This window comes from Eleginops maclovinus, chromosome 19 (assembly GCF_036324505.1).
Source record: "Eleginops maclovinus isolate JMC-PN-2008 ecotype Puerto Natales chromosome 19, JC_Emac_rtc_rv5, whole genome shotgun sequence".
NCBI classification, from domain to species: domain Eukaryota; kingdom Metazoa; phylum Chordata; class Actinopteri; order Perciformes; family Eleginopidae; genus Eleginops; species Eleginops maclovinus.
This window is the reverse complement of record NC_086367.1, coordinates 22,655,743-22,670,556: the sequence shown is the minus strand read 5'-3', so window position 1 is coordinate 22,670,556 and position 14,814 is coordinate 22,655,743. Positions and strand designations below refer to the sequence as shown.

The following is a 14,814-nucleotide window of genomic DNA, read 5'->3' as shown; positions in this document are numbered from 1 at the left end:
AAAGGATCCAAAGGCGGGGATACCAGGGTAATACTAGAAGGCATTGATGGAATTACTGTATATTTTAAATATTGTATAAATAATATTACATACAATATTTTAAATATTTTTCCTCATGTCTTCTTTTATATTTTTTGAAAAGTGAAAGTTTGAAATTGTCTGTATCAGCTGCTGATGCTGAAATAAAACTACGTTTAAAAAAAGTTGATCTGTATTTAATCTCCTGTCTGGTCTCTGCAGGTGGGATCGGATCCAGCAGCTGAAGGACGAGAAAGGTCACGAGCTGCTGAGCACCGCGGACGTAAAGTCCTTCCTGCAGAGCTGCGAGGAAGCCAAAGCTCAGCTGCAGGGTCAGCTGTCCAGCCTCGGCACCGTGGACGTGGGCTGCAGCTCCTTCACCCTGCTGGGGGAGGAGAAGAACCAGAGTCAGACCCTCCGAGACATCCAGACGCTGGAAGCCAAGATCGCCTACCTGAAGAGCGTCGCCAAGATGTACGGTCTGAGAGGGGCTGGAGAAACACAGTCTAGTCAAAGTCAAAAGTCAAGTCAAAGTCAACTTTATTGTCAATCTTTCAATTTGTGTGTACTATTGGAAAAGGCAAGAGTTTAGATTTGATATAATTAGGTTTATTTGTCAGATGTCAGATGTTTTGTTGTAAAATGTAGGTTCAAACTTAAGAAGAAATCCCTACAGAACTTCATTCATGTATTTATTTTAAGCTAAAAATTGCATCGGAAAAATTCATGAAAGATCAAATTAAACAACTGAAATATTTGTTCCAAACAGTTTAGAAAAGCCACCATTTGTTGCAGCTTGTCGTCCATGATGTGTATATGTTTTGTGTCACAGGAAGCAGGACTGCAGTCCAGAAGAGAGTGCAGCCATCGCAGAGGAGGTCCGGGGTCTGGAGGTTCTGCTCAATCAGGTTTGAGGGTTTCCATCGTCACAGACTGTCGATCTATTCACTTTCTTCTCTCTTAATGTCTTTCAAAGCTCAGAGGCTAGATCTACCCAATATAACAAACTATTACAGTCTTTTAATGTAAGGAATACATACTAACATAATATATAGATGTAGAGCAACTGAAACACAGTATAAAATGACATTTAAATATATTTAAAAAATGTATAAAAAGGGCCAAGTTAATACAACTAAAATGAGCTAAAATCAAATCAAAAAACTGGAATAAAATACAACAATAAAGGTTCTCTTTCCTGTCCTCTTGTTGTCCAGTTGAAGCGTCAGGCTGCAGACAGACAGCGGCAGCTTGAGGAGGCTCGACGGCTGCAGAGCTTCCAGCGGGAGTCCAAGGAGCTGCAGCACTGGGCCCAGTCCGTCCAGGAGCGACTGCTGCATGAGGAGACGGCCGCTGACGTCGCCTCTGCCGTCGCCCTGCTGGAGCAACACCAGGAGCTCCAGCTGGAGATGGATGAGCAGAGGCGCAGGTAACCACCTCTTGGAAAACACTCTCATGTGCAATGTATAATAACATATGACTCTGAAGAAGGTTTTTATATGTAATTTACTAATAATATTTGTCACTGTAAATTAATTAATCCACCATTTTTTCCTCCTCTCAGGTTGAAGGAGATGGAGAAGTTGGGTAAATCTCTCCTGCTGGGCTCGTCCAATGGGAAGGCGGGAGATGTCGATGTCCAGCAAACCCTGGACAAGCTCAAAGCTGATTGGTCTAAGCTGGACAATCTGTGGGCCAGTAGGAAGGAGCGTTTGGAGCAGGGGGTGGAGCTCCAGAGGCTGAACCAGGAAGGGGACCGGATCGAGGCAACGCTGTCCGGACACGAAGCCCGACTGAGGGTGCAGGATGTCGGGGTGAGGAGGGGTTATTATTTCCTATCAACATGGTATCCACGATCATTCCCAGATCTCCTTCATCTCTGTGTGTTCACTGCTGCAGGACTCGGTGGACGGTGTGCACAGTCTGCTGGGCCGACAGGAGGAGCTGGAGGGTCTCCTGAAGGCTTTGGACCTACGAGTGGATAATTTCACTGAACGCAGCCAGGAGCTCATCAACCAGCAACACTATGCTGCCAAACAGTAAGGGAACACAACAGAACCAACCTCCAGACTTTAAGTAATGTGTAGTTTTTGGAAGGGTTTTTCTTTTGTTTGAGAGAAAAAGTCAGAATTTTCTCAGAATTTAGACATTCGCTCAGAATTTTGGGAAACTCAGAATTTCAATTTGTCAGAATTTTGATATTTTCAAGGTCTGATTTCTAACTTTTTTGACCAAAGTGAGTATTATGGTTATGAAAAAAAGACAACTTTTGGCAGAAATTTGACCAAATTCACTTCATTTTTTTAAAAAAAATGAGTAAAGAATTCTCAGTACTTCTCGATGTATGCTGTTTTCTGATAATACTGGTTTTATTTTAAGCATCAAGCAGAGGAGCAGGAGCCTTCAGAATGCCAACAGGAAGCTGAAGGAGAGCAGCAGGGAGAGGAGAGTCTGCTGCTGGCCTCAAAGAAATATCAGGTATTGTTTTCTATAGAATTAAAACACCAGGGCTAATCCCTGACTCCAAAACTGATAAACGTTTCTCATTTCTTGTCTTTGATTGATTCTTTCTGCAGGAGTTCCAGAGAGACGCAGACGAGCTGCTGCTGTGGATTGAGGAGAAGTTTAAGGTGGCAGAGGACGAGTCGTACCGCGACCCGACCAACATCCTGCGGAAGCTGAAGAGACACGAGGCGGCCGAGAAGGAGATGCAAGCCAACCAGGTGTGGCTGGAAAGACTGGTGCAGGTAAACGGACACTCATTGGCTCCCACTACAGCTGGCATTGGCTAAACGTAGCTTATGTGAACCCTATGGAATTTCCTTGTTTTATGCATGGAATGGTCATTAATTGTGACTTACGTGAATATCAGATCACATATAAGGGTTAACATACTTTTTCTTGCCACTGTATGTGTGTTCAGCTGGGGCAGGAGATGCTTGCTGAAGAGCACAGCAACAGTCAGAGCATCAGCAAGAAGTCGACGCAGCTCAGCAGCCGATGGAGGAGACTTCAGGATAAGATGGCGGACAGAGGAGACAAACTGAGGCAGGCGGGACAGCAGGAGCAGCTGATGGAGCTGCTGCAGGTACACCACTGAGGGATTATTCACTGCTGAAGGATGAAGAATACTCCCTGTGAGCCGTTTTTTGTTTCTATGTTCCTTCTTCTTTCATCAGGATGCCAAGCTGAAGATTGAGGCCATCCAGTGGATGCTGAACAACGCCGCCAAAGGTCACGACCTTCGCTCCAGCCGACAGCTTCTGAAGGTTAGTTGAATTCTGACTTAGGTATGTTTAATGCCTGACTTAAAGGAAAGTGTTGCAGTACTCCTACTCAGTAACTGCTGTGTTTGTGTGTGAAGGAGCATCAACAGCTGGAGCAGGAGGCCAAGGAGCTGGCGGAGAAGATCAACTCCATCGTCAGCAGAGCCAAGCATCTCGCCTCCAACCACTTCGACTCCCAGAGGATCCTGAAGGAGACTGAAACCTACCTGACTCTGTGAGTAAAATATCTAACCATTAAATCATAGAAATCATTGAATCGCTCCACATCAATCTAAAGTGATTTGGTAAACCGTAGAAATAGTTACAGGATAAAGGCAGATGAGTTATCTAAGATGAAGAGGGTCATGAAGAAGACGATGTTGATTGGACTATCTTTATTCCACAGGTTCAAGTCTCTGCAGAAGCCTCTGGACCGACGTCGGGCTCAGCTGGAGGCGTCGGTGCAGCTGTTTGGGTTTTATCACGACGTGGATCTGGAGCTCAGCTGGGTCTCTGAACACATTCCTGCCTCTGGATCCACAGGATACGACAAGTCTTTGGCCGGAGCCATCAGCCTCATGCAGAAACACAAGGTACCGGCTGGATTACAGTTCATCGCATAAAGAATTTGGACTTTTCTGACCAAATTCACTTTCTTACTAAAAGTTAGGTTTTTTTTCTGTTTGAGTGAATTTTTTGTCTTTTTGACATTTTCTCAGTATACTGGAAAAAATCCTAAGTTATAAAAATGTCCTAATTTTGTCTTTCTCATAATTTTCTAAAGGTCAATTTTTTTGTTTTTACTCAAAAGTCAGAATTTGGACAATTTTTTGAAGAATTTTCCAACATGTCTGAATATTTCCTAATTTTCCAAAATGTCAGCATTTTGACTGTTTGACCAAATTCACTTTCAAATGTAGGGTTTTCTTTTCGTGTTTAAAATTCTGAATTTGTAAATTTTCTCAGAATTTTTAAATAAGTCAGATTTTTCACTTTTTACTCAAAAGTCAATTTTTTTGTTTTTACTCTGAACTTTGAAAAATTTAGAATATTAAAATATGTTATGATTATGAAAAAAGGATAACTTTATAGTAAAAAATAGTTTAAAAAATGTAAAAATTCTGAATACTTTTGTATTCTGAATTTTTTCTCTTAATTTTTAAAAAACTTTTAAAGGAAAAAAGACAGAATTTTGATTTGTTTCCGAGAATAATACATTCTGATTACCAAATTCACTTTCTGACCAAAAGTGAGGTTTTTATTTGTTCTAGAAAATGTAAAAATGTCAGCTAAAAGCATGATGTCTTCACTTAGGAGTTGCAGGCAGAAGTGAACGCCCACCGGAAACACCTGAACCACATCCTGGAGAAGGGGCGGAGCCTGGCCAAATCCAGTAAATCAGATGGGGATGAAGTGCTCCAGAGGTACAGCTGTTTTATCCAGCGTTGATTGTGACAATTTTAATTTCAGAGTTATTGTTTTCCTTGATTCATTTAGAGTTATTGTTGTTTTCTGCAGATGCAGGGACCTGAGTGTAGAGTGGGAGGAGCTAGAGGAGGCCTGCAGCAGGAGAGCGTCCCACCTGAGCAAAGCCATCACCAGAGAACAGGTGAGTGTTCTTTAGGGATGTGATTACTGTTTTGTTAGAAGCATTTTCTGACTCATTTTCTATTCTCAGCTGCTGTTGGACTGCTCAGAGCTGGAGTCCAGGCTGACAGAGACGCTCACTCTGGTGAACACTGACGACTATGGCAAAGACGAGCTGGCAACACAGAGTCTCCTCAACAAACACAAGGTACAACACACACTTTGAAAGGTCTGATATTAGCCAAAACAAAAAAGGACCTCAGACCCTTCCCTGTGGAACTCCTGAAGCGGACCTAAGCAGAAACTTAGAGGGTAGCATGATTTGAAAAAACAAATCGTAAGGAATTCTAGGAATGGATTAAACACCTTTACAATTCATCCTTATCTTTTGTCTTCATCTTTTTGGGGAATATCTGTCTTAATGAAAATGTATGATGGTTAAAAATGACATGTTTCCCCGGCTGCAGGTGTTGGAGGGCCAGCTGGAGGTTCTGGAGGTGGAGGTGGAGGAGTTAGGAGACCAGGTGGAGCAGGCCGTGCAGAACTGGAGCCTCGAGGAGCTGAGCCGGCCTTACAGTCGCCTCAGCAGCCTGAACCAGCAGCTGCAGCACCAGGCGGCTCTCAGGTAAACTGAGAGGGAACACAGGGATTTTAGCCGTTGCAGACCATTTACATGCACTAAAACCTATACAACACACTGCCAGGAATGGACGTTTTTGCACGGTCAAAAATATCTTCCTGTTTGTTTTAAGCTGAACTCACCTGACACTTTTATTTCATGTTCCTCCCTCCAGGGGTCAGAGGTTAAAGGAAGTCCTGCAGCTCCATGAGTTCATACGAGAGTCCTCAGAGTTGGAGGAATGGATGAAAGAGCAGAGGCTGACCGCAGAGTCTCAGGACCTCGGCAACGACTACCAACATATTCAGGTGACATTTCATTATGAGCAATACGAGCAACGAAGCCTTGAAATGTGCTGAGGATAAAGATGTTAAAGTTCACCCTAAATTAAGGATATTCTGTGTTTGTGACGGGCGTTTCAGTTGCTCCGTGGGAAGTTTGAAGGTTTCCTGAAGCAGCTGGAGGTCGGAGAGGAGCGACTGCAGAGCTGCGGTGATCTGGCTGCTGGACTGATCCACAGCAAACACCCACAGAGCACCGCAGTCAGAGAGTCACAGCAGCAGCTCAGGTACACACTTAGCCGCAAATATCCGGATTTTTAAAAAGATAGATGTCTTCCTTTCACTTTGTCTTGATTCTGTTTGTTTGCTTGCAGTGCATGCTTGGAGGATTTGAAGGTAGTGGCCATGGAGCGTCAGGATCAGCTACAGAGAGCCGAGGAATGCCACCGCTTTTACCAAGACCTGAGCGACGCACTGTCACTCATCCAGGTACAGTATTCATCAGTATATCACATGTGTTTAATTATGTGACACTTTGAAATGAAACCCTCTGAATCTTTCTTGCTCTCTGTAGGAGCGACGGAAGAGCATCCCTGACGACGTGGCGAAGGACTTGAGAGGTGTGACGTCCCAGCTGAGGAAACATGAAGCTCTGCTGCATGAGCTCGCTGCCACAGAGCAACAGGTAGAGACACTGAGAGACGAGAGTACGATGCTGCCTCAGTGCACAACAAAAGCAGCATGTTTTCTCACACTGTCACTACAAAGTCTGTAGCAAGATCTGTCAGAATGGCTCCTGATGTAGCTGATGTTGTACTTGTTGTGTGTTGCAGTTGCAGGAGCAGCTGGATGGCGTCGACTCCATCCTGGACATCTGCTCGCCTCAGCTGAAGCTCCACCTACAGGAACTGCAGCAGGAACTGGTGGAGCGGTGGGAGGATCTCCGTCTGCACGCGGAAAAGAGGGAGGAGGAGCTTAAACTGGCGTGCCAGAGATACATGTTCCTCAACATGGTAAAACAAAACCAACAAATGATTTTAACTATAATAAAACTTGTAGGATTCTCAGCTCTTACCCATGTGTCTTTGTGCTCTGCAGGCACAGGATTACTTCCTGTGGTGCAGCCAGCTGATCGGCGCGATGGCTGCAGAGGAGAGCATCAGCGACGTGGTGACTGCCGACCTGCAGCTGGCCCAGCACCAACAGCTGTGGGCGGAGATGGAGGCCAGACAGGAGACATACCAGCAGGCTCTGGACATGGGAGAGGAGCTGCAGAAACAGGACAGGATCAACAGGAAGGAGGTAGGATTTTAAATCACGTGATTCACACATCGATCGCATCTATTTAAACCAGCAAAAAGATCTTTACATAAATCTGAAGGCTTTTTAAAGTTCGGTGCCAATATGTTCCAATCTAGAGAGTTTTCTCTGGATAAAGTTAAGGGACTTCTCCCACAAAGGTTTATTTCAGTCCAATTTGGGGTTTTTAATAAGGGCAAGAAAGAAAGAAAAAATAACAAAGAAATGAAACAAAAGAAAAGGGGAAAAAAGGAAGAGAAAAATAGAATGATGTCAATTAAAAAGAAAAAATGGAAAGAAAAAACAAAGCAATAATTAAAAAAAATAGAGAAGAAAAAATTAAATAAATTATGAAAAAACATAAAGTAAAAATGAAGAGGAACAAATAGAAAGAAAAAACAAAAACAAATCAATAAAAAGATAAAGAAAAATATTGAAAACAGAAGAAAAGAAAGAAAAAATTTAATGATGTAAATTAAAAAGAAAACAATAATAAGTACAAAAGAAATAAAAATAATTTGGAAAAGAAATGAAGAGGAAAAAATTGATATAAAAAGAACAATAAAGGAAAAGAAAAAATTAAGAAAAGGATAAAGAAAAATAATATAAACAAAAGAAAAGGTAAAAAAGAAAGAAACAAATAGAATGGAAGAAAAAGGAAAACAACAACAAGTGACTAAAGGAGCAACTTCTCAACGACATAAAATCTGAATCAGAGGAAAGTTAAATCACCTAATTCACACATCGATCGCATCTTTCTCAGGCTTCTAAAAAATTCATAATGCTAAATGGTCCTGGAGTGTTTTAGATGCCTGCTGGTGCTGGAGATGTTTCGCTGTCTCTTCCAGGTGTTGGAGAAGCTAGATGCTCTGCAGGCGGAGCGAGACAAACTGGAGGATCAGTGGAACCAGAAGCAAAGCTGGTTAGAGAGCATCCACCTGGAGCAGGTCTTCTACAGGGACGTTAACAGCGTGGACAAAACCTCCAGCTCACAGGAGGTAAACGCATCCCTTTGTGAGTGGAACATTAGAAACATAGCATCCAGTGTCTGATCAGTGGTTTAAATCTGTCCACAGATCCTGTTGCAGAACAGCACTCTGGGTAACACAGTTGATGAGACTGAGGGTCTGATCAAACGACATGAAGCTTTTGAGAAGCTGCTCAGCTCACAGGAGGACAAGGTCTGCTCTTCTTTTATTATTTATCCTCTTACCGTGTACGTTGTGTACTGTCTTTATCAGGATCAGTGAGTCTGTATTCGTCCCACACAGAAGAAAGAGTAGGTTTACATGTTAATAGAAAGTTAGGCTTACATTAAAAAGAATATTCTTCTCTCCCTTTGTCTGGTGCAGCTCTCCTCTCTGAAGGAGCTGTCCGAGCGGCTGAAGAAGCAGCTGAGCAGAGAGAAGAGCGGCTCGGTCCAAGCCAAACTCAAGGCCCTCCTCAAGAGACGTGATAGGATCAAGGAGCTGTCCGTCAAACGCAGGGAGGAGCTGGAGCTCTCCAGGATGCTGTGTATCTTTAACAGAGACGTGGCTGAGGTGAGCGACTCCTCAGTGACTCTCTTTGACTGTTTATGATGAGGGTGATAGTCAATCAATCAATTAAAATACTTTATTAATCCCACGAGGAAAATAGGTTTCGAGAGATTTGTACCTTTTTTATAAGTATGAAACGAATAAGTTGAAGTATAGAGTATATTTGCAGTCCATTAACCCTTTACCGTGTGTGTGTCAGGCTGAGGAGTGGGTGTCTGAGAGGATGCAGAAGATGGCGGAGGACGGTAAAGCCGACCTCAGCAACCTGCAGGCCAAGATGAAGCTCCTCCAGAAACATCAGGTGTTCGAGGCCGAGATCCTCGCCCACAGGGAGATCATCAGCTCGGTGCTGCAGGTAAGACCAGATGTTCTTTTAGGAAGCATCTTTGACTTCACTTGCTTCAAACTTGACGGGGTCTTCTTGTTCCTTGCCTCCAGGCTGGAGAGGAGCTAGTCTCTCTTCGACACCCGAGGTCTAAGGAGGTGAAGAGGAGTTCCTCCGCCCTGCAGCTCCACTGGGAGGAGCTGAAGAAGGCCCTGGCCAGCCGGGGGAAATCTCTGGAAGATAACAGGGACTTCCTGGAGTTCCTGCAGAAAGTGGAAGAGGTGGAGGCCTGGATCAGAAACAAGGTAAGAGACTGATGAAGGGATGGTGTTTATAAAGTGATAAATATCTGCCTCTAAACCTGTGTGTTCTGCAGGAGGTGATGATTAATGTTGGAGATGTTGGCAAGGATTACGAACATGGAGTTCAGCTGCTGAAGAAACTCAGCGAGTTCAGAGGAACTGGAGATGGGGTAAGGATAAATGTCCTTAAGGTATGTAGGTGTAAATTTGTTCCCTATACTTACGGTTTATTGAATCTGTAGGATGTGACGGTGGACGACGCTCACATCACAGCCATCAATCGACTGGCCGACAGACTGGAGAAGAGACAGAGCGCTGAGGAGCTGCTCACTGTCAGACAGAGGAGAAAGCAGCTCAACGACAGGTAATACTTTAATCACACCTTTTTGGGTCATCTAATTGGTTTTACAAGTTGTCTTTCGTCTCTTCCAGGTGGAGCAAGTTTCACGGAGATCTGAACCATTACAAGAAGAAGCTGGAGGGGGCGCTGGTGGTCCACGCCCTGATCCGAGAGCTGGAGGAGGTTCGAGACAGAGCCAACGAGAAGGTGAGTCTGATACGACCGTCTGAAACTTCTACAGCAACCGTTTAGACTTGCATTAACACTGACTGTCTCTGCAGATGCTGCTGCTGCAGGGGCAGGACTTTGGGTTCGACGTGGACAGCGTGGAGAACCTGATCAGACGCCACGAGGAAACAGAGAGAGAGGCGGGGGTTATCCAGGAGAGGTCAAAGGTGAGCTGGAGGGCTTTTTAAAAGACCTTTCTGACCCTAAACACTACAAGAGATTTAATATATTACATACAATGGTGCAGGAATGTGTCATAAAACCTTAAAAATGTCATCAAATTTGTTTATTTTTCTTTGGATTTACAGTTTTTGCTCTTCTTTAAACTGTTTAAGGTTAATATTTGGTGAAGACACTTTACTGTCCTCCCTCTGTCTCCATCCAGGCTCTGGAGATGGAGGTCTCAGATCATCTTAAGGCTCGATCTGTGATGAGCGACAAGCTGAAGAGCGTACAGAAGGAGGTCCAGAACGCTCTGAAGACTCTGGACAAGGAGGTCAAACTCAGGTGAGGAGGGACTTTATTTCCTTGCTTTAGATTTGGCACAAAGTCTGTTGAGTGGCATTGTTTGCTCCAGTGGATCTTTCCTTGGCATTTGAAGAATTTGTGTGGCTTTCTTCAGGGCTAACACTAAACACTTCTGGGTCATTTACCTTCCGAAGCAAAGGTGACTTCTCAACTGTGAGGTGTTATTTTTTTGAAGGAAGGAGAAGCTGCAGGAGGCTCACCAGCTGCAGCTCTTCAAAGCCAACCAGCGCCCCCTGCTGGAGTGGAGTTTGAAGCAGAGCAGCGAGATGGCAGAGAAAGGCCTTCCAAAGACCAGAGCCGAGGCAGACCGGCTCATCGTGGAGCATCAGGACTGGAAGGTGAGCAGAGTACCATCTCTGTGAAGCACTGTGGATCTCATGACTTGGTTTCAGTTAGAGTAAATGTAAGTGTGTGTCTGTCAGACGGAGATCGACGCCCGTGCCGAGCGCATTGAATCTGTGCGGGACTTCGGGCAGGGTCTGATCTGGTCGGGTCACGGTTTGAAGGCAGAGATCCAGAAGGCTCTGAAACAGCTGGAAGACGCCAAATCCGGACTGGACCAAGCCTGGCTGAACCGCAGCACCACGCTGGAGCAGGCCCGGACTCTGCAGGTTAGGCGGTTAAGTTTAAAAGATATTAAAATCCCACCTGCTGTGAACAAATCAGAGCTTATACAAAAAAGTCACCTGGGGTCCAGAGTTAAATATTTAAGAACTACTTTAGTATAATTTTGAAGGTACTTGTATCTTATTTAAATATTTTATGTCACTGTTACCTGACAAACTTTACATGTATATAACATAGTAACTTTTCAGATGGAGTTTTTGCATACAAATATAAAATAATCAATTTAAGTAGCTAGAATTATTAATGCTAAAAAATAATATAAATAAATAAATACATAAATAAAAACAATTATATAAAATAAATACATTAATTAAATACAAAATAATATAAATAGAATAATTAAAGTATAATACTTCAGGTGCATTTCTATGACTTTTCAGGTGCATGCTTAAGTAAATATAGTAATATTTGAGATGCAGGACACTTAGAAAAGGTTAACTGTAGAGCACATTTCATACACAAAAAAGAGTAACAGCAATACTCTATGCGGTTTACTGATAACAGGATATTTGTAACGGGTTAATGACTGGTTCTCTGTCCTGCAGGTCTTCCTCTCCTCTGTGGAGCAGTGTGAGAGCTGGCTCAGCAACAAGGAGGCTTTCCTCTCCAACCAGGACCTGGGGGTGAGAAAGAAAACACCTGTGTGACTCTCTGATGTACAAAAAGATCATTCATTGTAAAGAAACAGCTAACTATCAGTGTCTTCTTCTTCTGTGGTGTGGGTACAGAGCATGGTGATGGAGGTGGAGACTCTGCAGAGGAAGCACACTCAGTTTGAGGAGGCTCTGGAGGCTCAGGGGGAGCAGCTGGACGAGGTGGAGAAGATGGGTCAGAAGATGATCCAACAGAAACACTATGACTCGGACAACATCAGAGCCAAAACCAAAGCGCTGGCCGCCAGGTGAAGAGAAGCTCTGACACTTTTACTCCTTAGTTACTCTTCTGGTTGGATTACATTGGACTTTGCATTGGATTTTGCTATAGTGCAGAAAATCAGATTAAAGGCAAAACAATTTTTATGATACTTACACCACCATGCTAAGCTAAAGGTGGCTAATGAAGGGAACTGTATCTCTCTCTGATTACCTGTCTCTCTGTGTGTGTGTGTGTGTGCGCAGGCGGAGTCAGCTGCAGCAGCAGAGCAAATCTCGTCACAAATCTCTGGATCAATCCTTGAAGCTGCAGCTGTTCCTGTCCAGCAGCTACCAGGCACTCATTTAAAACCTATAATTAACTTAGTAAAATAATGCAGATTGCTAAATTAATACGGTTCCATTTTTTAAAAACAGAATACAGTGTTGCCAATGTTATAAATGTAATAAATGTGTGTGTTTTCCAGGTGTGTGTGTGGCTGAACGAGCGTAATGCTGTGGCGCTGGATGAGAGCTGGAGGGAACCGACCAATCTGCAAGCCAAGCTGCTGAAACACCAGAGCTTCGAGGCCGAGATCCTTGCTAACCGCTACCGAGTGGACACTCTCACCAAGGTCTGTGTGTAAATATATTTATATACTAAGATATATTTATATCAGTACTGACAGGAAGTGTGTGTGATGTCTGTGAACAGGAAGCAGAGAAGCTGCAGTCTGAGTCTCTATCAGCTGAAGGGAAAGTCCGACCTCGACTCAGAGAGCTGACAGAAAGCTGGGACGCTCTGATCCAGAACTGTAAGGAGAAGAAGACCCGACTGCAGGAGGCCTACCAGGTACCATGATGAATATACCGTGATGTCATAGCCAGGGTTGAGAGGGTTACTAAAACATGTACTCTGAATGTGTGTGTGCAGGCGCTGCAGTTCCAGCGCTCTCTGGACGACATGGAGCAGTGCGTGGGCTCCGTGGAGAGCGAGCTGACCAATGAGGACTGTGGCAGCGACCTGCCGTCCGTCAACCGGCTGCTGAAGGCTCTACAAAGCCTGGAGGAGGAGGTGGATGGACTCGGAGACAGAATCCAGGTGCGTGACCAGCTGATGTGGAAGTGTGAGGAGGTATACAATGTAGTGCAGGTTGTTGATCCTGTTTGTTTATCTGACAGGGTCTGATGGAAACAGCGAAGAGCTTCCACTCTCAGGGGAACTTCCTGGCTGAGGAGATCCAGACCAGAGTGGCTTACACCATCAACGGGTTGGATAACTAAGTTCAATATGTCCCTCTGAGTTGTGGCAGAGTAGAAGTGTTAAGTAACACATGCAGTTCCAGTTAACGTCTCTTCTCTCTCAGGTACAACGGTCTGTCGGAGCCCCTGCAGAGTCGGAGGGAAACCCTGGAGGCCTGGCAGGTTCTGTTCCAGTTCTACAGAGACCTGGAGAGGAGGCGGCCTGGCTGAGCGACAGACTGCCCTCCATCACTAACCGAGAGTGGGGGGGCTCCCTGAGCAGCACCCAGCAGCTGCTGCACAAACACCAGGTACACACTCACTCACTCACTCACTCACTCACTCACTCACTCACTCACTCACTCACTCACTCACTCACTCACTCACTCACTCACTCACTCACTCACTCACTCACTCACTCACTCACTCACACACACACACACACACACACACACACACACACACACACACACACACACACACAATCATTAAATGGGGGATATTTTTTGTTTTAATTGGTTTCACTGGTGGCATTTTTCTCTTTTAAAGGTCTGAATGTTTATATTTTGGCCTCATATTTTATTATAAACCTATTATATCTTCCAAAATTCTACATTAAAACTTTAAACATTGCAAAAATGTATCCCATATGCAGAAACACACTGCCGAAATAATAGAAATAAAATGAATTTTGTTTTTTGTTTGTTCTTCAGGCTGTGACACAGGAGATCTCAAGCCGCGCCCCATTGGTCCAGGCAGTTCAGGAGGCGGGACATAGCCTGGTGAGGAGCTGTCACTCATTATTTAAAACATTTTGTTTTGTGAAGGTGGTTTTTTTTCTTTTTTATAAGGAACTAAATGGGTAAAAATGGACATTTAATTGAACCCCGCAGGTCAGAGGTCGTCACTTTGCATCTCACGACATCCGGGAGCGTCTGAAGGAGTTGAAGTGTCTCCACGAGGACCTGCTGAGGGAGGCGGAGAGGAAGGGGAAACTCCTGCAGGAGGCGCTCAGCATCCAGGCCTTCCTCACTGAGGTAAAAATATTTATTCAGCCATAATTTAGAGGTTTTCCTGAAGGGTTATTTGTTTTTCGTGCAAGAATTGCTATATATAAACATGTGTGTGTTTTCTTTTTAGGTGTCGGAGCTGGAGCTGTGGCTGGAAGAGCAGCAGGTGAGTCTGGAGTCCCGAGACAGTGGGAAGAGCGAGGAGGCGACGGAGGCTCTGCTGAGGAGGCTGGACTCGGTGGACGTGGAGCTGGAGAACCAGAGGAGGACTGTGGAGAGGCTGCAGGAGAGTGGAGCCTCGCTGCAACACCTTGGACATCCCAACAGGTAAACACACACACACACACAGACACACACACACACACACACACACACAGAGGGGTAATTATTTAACCAGTATGTTCAAAATGAATTAAAAAGAGTGTGTGTCTCAGCCCCCTGGTCAGTGAGGCTCTCCCGGGTATCGCTGAACGCTTTGAGACACTCCTCCGACTCTCCGCCGCTCGTCGCGTCGCTCTGGAAGACCAGCTCCGTCTCTACGTGTTCGAGAGAGAAGCCAAAGAACTACAAACATGGCTGACCTCCAAGAAGACGGTGGTGGAGTCCAAAGACTGCGGACAAGATCTGGAGGATGTGGAGGTGAGGCACACACATTTTAAAAACATAATCTTGTAGAAACTCTAACAAAGTTCTTCACTTTTTGAACTGTAAAGCATCCAAAATCTCCCTCCTCATCGTCTTCTCCTCCCTCGT

At 44.5% G+C, this 14,814-nt stretch overlaps 1 protein-coding gene across 1 annotated transcript in view; it reads left to right on the top strand.

The window, feature by feature from the left end:
- Window positions 1-14,814, top strand: part of LOC134881868 (spectrin beta chain, non-erythrocytic 5-like) — a 32,996-nt gene that overhangs the window by 15,318 nt on the left and 2,864 nt on the right. Inside the window, 47 exon segments of the mRNA XM_063909461.1 lie at window positions 241-492; window positions 851-926; window positions 1,236-1,447; window positions 1,583-1,832; window positions 1,918-2,057; window positions 2,398-2,465; window positions 2,468-2,496; window positions 2,595-2,765; window positions 2,942-3,106; window positions 3,198-3,287; window positions 3,383-3,519; window positions 3,691-3,877; window positions 4,599-4,708; window positions 4,803-4,893; window positions 4,963-5,079; window positions 5,339-5,496; window positions 5,666-5,798; window positions 5,913-6,058; window positions 6,146-6,260; window positions 6,346-6,456; window positions 6,605-6,784; window positions 6,870-7,073; window positions 7,919-8,068; window positions 8,147-8,251; window positions 8,423-8,611; window positions 8,808-8,963; window positions 9,047-9,238; window positions 9,310-9,405; window positions 9,478-9,599; window positions 9,668-9,782; window positions 9,857-9,970; window positions 10,189-10,310; window positions 10,507-10,669; window positions 10,754-10,942; window positions 11,504-11,581; window positions 11,687-11,859; window positions 12,077-12,167; window positions 12,298-12,444; window positions 12,525-12,662; window positions 12,744-12,911; window positions 12,992-13,080; window positions 13,177-13,262; window positions 13,265-13,362; window positions 13,765-13,833; window positions 13,945-14,088; window positions 14,192-14,388; window positions 14,496-14,700. Coding sequence (XP_063765531.1) covers window positions 241-492; window positions 851-926; window positions 1,236-1,447; window positions 1,583-1,832; window positions 1,918-2,057; window positions 2,398-2,465; window positions 2,468-2,496; window positions 2,595-2,765; window positions 2,942-3,106; window positions 3,198-3,287; window positions 3,383-3,519; window positions 3,691-3,877; window positions 4,599-4,708; window positions 4,803-4,893; window positions 4,963-5,079; window positions 5,339-5,496; window positions 5,666-5,798; window positions 5,913-6,058; window positions 6,146-6,260; window positions 6,346-6,456; window positions 6,605-6,784; window positions 6,870-7,073; window positions 7,919-8,068; window positions 8,147-8,251; window positions 8,423-8,611; window positions 8,808-8,963; window positions 9,047-9,238; window positions 9,310-9,405; window positions 9,478-9,599; window positions 9,668-9,782; window positions 9,857-9,970; window positions 10,189-10,310; window positions 10,507-10,669; window positions 10,754-10,942; window positions 11,504-11,581; window positions 11,687-11,859; window positions 12,077-12,167; window positions 12,298-12,444; window positions 12,525-12,662; window positions 12,744-12,911; window positions 12,992-13,080; window positions 13,177-13,262; window positions 13,265-13,362; window positions 13,765-13,833; window positions 13,945-14,088; window positions 14,192-14,388; window positions 14,496-14,700 — 6,538 coding nt within the window.